The 5,000-nt window shown below is 50.0% G+C and overlaps 1 protein-coding gene across 4 annotated transcripts in view; it reads right to left on the bottom strand.

Annotated features, from left to right (window-relative positions):
* Positions 1-5,000, bottom strand: part of epb41a (erythrocyte membrane protein band 4.1a) — a 20,316-nt gene that overhangs the window by 8,942 nt on the left and 6,374 nt on the right. For 3 of the 4 annotated variants that reach the window (XM_060043664.1, XM_060043663.1, XM_060043665.1), the window contains exons 2-6: positions 3,579-3,964; positions 2,500-2,820; positions 1,328-1,432; positions 636-678; positions 467-542 (exon numbers count right to left, since the gene is read on the bottom strand). In XM_060043664.1, coding sequence (XP_059899647.1) covers positions 467-542; positions 636-678; positions 1,328-1,432; positions 2,500-2,820; positions 3,579-3,956 — 923 coding nt within the window. In that variant the 5' untranslated portion in view covers positions 3,957-3,964. Of the gene's footprint in view, positions 1-466; positions 543-635; positions 679-1,327; positions 1,433-2,499; positions 2,821-3,578; positions 3,965-5,000 lie in introns of those variants that run through there. The other variant, XM_060043662.1, reaches the window with a different exon arrangement.

Genomic DNA, 5,000 nt, shown 5'->3' with positions numbered 1-5,000 from the left:
GACGCCAATAGGTTAATATCAGTCAAAGCCTATTGTACCATTGTCTGGAAGGCCAATCACATCGCTATAAAGAGCCATAGACGATCACGATTCATTACAGGTGAAGATGGTTTCTTTGGGAGTTTTACTTTTTTCAACTGCAAACGTATTATGTAGTCTTTGTTTATTTGCATTAAAGCACGTAAACATTCAGAATAATAGGTCTTGCACCTTTGCGTTTCAGTATTTATATTTGTGTTTCTATAACCATTTCTTACTGTGCAACACTTGTTTGCATGCCACAAAGGTCTTGTCTATGTGATGCATCAATGTCGATACTAGCATATGATCGGCTCATCCCTTTAAACCGCGCCCCAAACAAAACACAAAGCATCTGTTTCGGGAACCACAGGTCAGATAATGCACATCCATAGCAACATCATCATCTAGAAACATTCCTGCACTACCACAACACTCATCCTGGCACCTTGTGATGTCCTCCGACAGCTGGGCAGGGTCAGGGGGGTAGAACTTCACATTGAAGGTGAAGTTGTAGTCGGTGCCTGAGACAAGAGCAGAAACAAGGAATCCCTGATGAAGCACAGTGTATCATGGTGTACTGGACACCTCCTCCCTGAATAACACCGCGATCTCACCTTGCACCTGCCGACGGATCTCCTTGGTGAAGTCCATCCAGACCTAGGAGGGAAACACGTTGGATGAGCAGGTTGTGGCGGGCCTGTTTACTCTTTCCCAGATAAGAGCTCTAAGAAGAGTCGGTCTGTCCCAATGGATGACCAGGGTGTAGTGGGCCTGTTTACTCTACTACAGATTAGAGCTGTAAAAATAGTCTGTCTGTCCCATTGGATGACCAGGGTTTAGGGGGCCTGTTTACTCTGTTCCAGATAAGATCTCTTAAAGAGTCAGTCTGTCATATTGGATGAGCAGGGTGTAGCACAGTGGCCCTGTTTGCTCTATTCCAGATAAGAGCTCTAAAAGGTGAGCTATAGAGTCTGACTTCTGTCCTTTTGCTGATCCGTCCATCCCAGACAAAAAATCCTTTGTTTAGACAACAGAACAAGGTAAATCAAACCGTTATAGGATAACGTCACTATTTGATAGACATTTCTTCCACTTCCCGTGGGAGGAATTCTGAATGTTTGTTTTCCTGCATCTCAAGCTGTGTACGTGTGCCTCTCTTATCTGAGACTGTTAGTGACTTGTGTCTTGCTCACAAACGTCTTTACATCAGAAGAGTTGGCATGGTGTGCTTGTAAAATTCCCAGAGATTGAGAGGGCAGAGCATAAGGCCCGGTGTGAGGGAGAGGACAGGCCGTCCCAGACCCACCTTCATGCTGGGGGTCTCCCAGATGGCCAGGCCGTAGTAGTCTCTCTCCAGCAGGTTGAGGTGGTCACACACCCTCACAAACAGGTCCTGGCCTTTGGCATGTTTCTACATCACAGGCAGACAGACAGGCAGACACACAGACAGGTAGACAGACAGGGAGACGGGCAGGAAGACAGACAGGGTTACAGACAGGCAGACCGGAAGACAGGAGAAAGACAGGTAGGCAGTAGCCATGAAAAGGAGACGGACAGGTGGACAGAAAGAAAGACAGGCAAGACAGACAGACAGACAGTCATGCAGGCAGAAGTCTTTAATTACAACACATCAGCTGATCATTGGGGATCATTGTATATATTGGCTAACACTGTACATAATTTGTTGTATTAAATTGATCTAGTGGCTAATCACAGGAATTTAATGAATTAGCAGATGGTGCAAACAGAGAAGAGACCACAAAGGAACATGTTCCCTCCCCCGCCTTATCATCAGCCCTGTCTCCTCCACACACACACACACACACACACACACACACACACACACACACACACACACACACACACACACACACACACACACACACACACACACACACACACACACACACACACACACACACACACAAACACGCGCACACACACACACACACACACACACACACACACACACACACACACACACACACACACACACACACACACACACACACACAAACATGCAGCACACACACGCACACACAAGGGGGATTCTGTTTTGCAGCTGTCCATCCAAAACAAAAGCATTTCCAATGAGAATACTACGTCTCACAGGAGGGGGGTCTTTTTTGGGGGGGTGTATTGTGTCTTGTCTTGTGTCTTGTTTGTTGAGATGTGTGTTGTGTCATGTCTTGTTGTGTTGTGTCTTGTTGTGTTGTGTTGTGTTGTTCTTACATCCAGCTCACACTCAAACAGAGTGTGGTCCAGCAGGCTGACTCTGATCTGTGTGCTGTCTTGTTGTGTTGTGTTGTGTTGTGTTGTGTTGTGTTGTGTTGTGTTGTGTTGTGTTGTTCTTACATCCAGCTCACACTCAAACAGAGTGTGGTCCAGCAGGCTGCCTCTGATCTGTGTGCTGTCTTGTTGTGTTGTGTTGTGTTGTGTTGTGTTGTGTTGTGTTGTGTTGTGTTGTGTTGTTCTTACATCCAGCTCACACTCAAACAGAGTGTGGTCCAGCAGGCTGACTTTGATCTGCATGATCCTGGGTCGCCGCGCCGCCTTCACCGCCTTGGCCTCTCCCCCCTCCTCCGACGCGATGTCCTTCTTCCCCTCCGTCTCCCCCTCTCCGCCCTCGCCCTCTTTCTCCCCTCCTCCCCCTCCTCCCCCTCCCCCTCCTCCCTCCACAGGCTCCTCCTCCTGCTCAGGGCCCTTCTCAGAGCTCCCCTCCTGGCCTTTCTCCGGCTCCTTGTCTCCTTCGTCCTCACTGTCTGACCTCTCGTCCTCGTTGGGCTCCACCTGGGCAGGCTGAGGAGAGACGAGGAGGCACCCAAAGGGAAGACAGGAGTCAACAATACTCATGTAGAACACCAAAGGATTCAATGTTTTAATCCAGCTCTTGTCTTGCTGCAAAAGGGTTGTCTCGCTTAAGATACTTAAAATAAAATATACAGTCAAATATTTTAATAAGATGCAATTTACTGAAAATGAGAGAAGTGATAGTTTGTGTTTTTCAGGGAACATTCTAGGTGTTGTCAGGTTGTTTTTCGACGACCTGACATAACAACATCCCGGCCCAGTTCAGACCGCTTGAGGGTCAGTTCTTCTCACTGAGACGTCTCTCAGACACGGGGCTGTCAGGCCTTGTTCTTCTCTTCTATCAAAGGCTTCTGTGTGGACCGGTATGGAACCGAACCAATGGACCTGAAATGTGTTTTTATGACAGCCACTGTCTCCAGGGCATGCCAAAAATAACCCTGCATCTTTTATTATTAGAATGTTTATAACGTTATAGAACCATATTCAGACAGTTTGCGTCTCTTCATTCTTATTCCTGTCCTGTACATTTGCCCTGAAAGCCACATGTCCCGTTAAAGTACGACTTATCTTATGACAAATAACACAATCTTGTTCTCTCGTGATTTGAACGTGCCATCGATCGCAGCCAGTCAGCGATTCCCCACCCAGAGGAGAGACGCATCTCAGTTCATATCTCCCTAACGTACAGGGGCCATGGGGGGAGGCCGTACCTCCCCCTGACACCAGGGGGCGCCCCCCCCGCTCACCTGGGCCTCGGCGCTGCTGACGGAGCGCTGGTCGGCCGCCACCTCCCCCTCCCCCTCCCCCTCCGCCTTCAGCTCGGGCTCGGGGTCGGCGATGGGCGCCTTGGGCTCCTTGCCCCCGGCGCTGCTGTCGCCCGGCCCCCCGGCCTGGCCCCCCTCCTCGTGCTGCGAGCGGCGCTTCAGGAAGGAGGAGAAGAGGCGCGAGAGGCCGCGGGGTCGGGGCCGGAGCTCCGCCTCCTCCTCGGGGTCGGGCGCGGCGGGGGCGGGGCCGGGCTCGGCGGGGGGCCCGTGGTCCCGGCCGCCCTCCTCCGGCTCCTCGGCGGGCCGCTGGCCGCGCTTCTTCTTCTGCTGCTGGCTGTCCGCTGCCTCGTCTGTCGTCATGGTGATCGCTGGGTGACAGAGAGGGGGGGGAAGGCCGACATTAGGGGAGGGCGGTGGTGGGGAGGGGAACGGGGGAATCCCTATGCGGTCACGAACACACACACGCACACACACACACACACACACGCACACACACAGAGACCCACGCACTCACACAGACACACGCATACACAGAGACACGCACACACACACACACACACACACACACGCACGCATACAGACGCACACACTTGCACACGCTCATGCACCAACATACCCACACACACGCGTAAGCACACACACACAGCCACACGCACGCACCTACGCACAAACAAACGCGCATACACACATACAGACATGAAGACACACACACGCATGCACACACATGCACAAACACACACACAAAACCAATGCCGCGACTGCAATCATAAGTTGGTTGGATCCCTGGATAAAAGACAATATCCCGGAGGGTTCACTTTGGACACACACATTTCAGACGTATTGTATTACTTCTTCTGCTACAGTGTCAAGGTAAAAGACGTGCATGGGACAGCACTGATAACGGTGACTCCGTCAAATGCACACACACACACACATGCTTACACAAACAACCACATAGCATGGTCTTTCGCTCACACACAGACACACATAAAGGATACAGACACACATGAATGCATTGACACAGACACACACAAACACACACACACCGTCTAGTCTGGTACTACTGTGCATTAAAGAATAGTACAGTATATAACAGTATAGTCTACTGCTAAACAAGGCGTACGTCATTCTCTTTTGAGAACGGAGTAAGGCGCCTACAATCTGTTTACTAAAAGCAGAGAAAATGCATCAACCAGAAACCATTGTTCAAAGTGTGATGCACGCGTGATAGAACAGCCCCCTCATCATGATTAAATCACCAGAAAATCATTCCAAAATGAGGTAAATAAAACAAATAAGAAGTAAACAGACAACCAAAGTCTTGCTGTTGGAAACCAAACTCAACTGCTAATGTGCATTATTTGACAGCAACTAGATGTGGGATTTTGGACACAAACTGGGCAT

This window comes from Gadus macrocephalus, chromosome 22, assembly GCF_031168955.1.
Source record: "Gadus macrocephalus chromosome 22, ASM3116895v1".
NCBI classification, from domain to species: Eukaryota; Metazoa; Chordata; class Actinopteri; order Gadiformes; family Gadidae; genus Gadus; species Gadus macrocephalus.
Note: the sequence above shows the minus strand (reverse complement) of the source record. Positions and strands in the feature narration are given on the sequence as shown.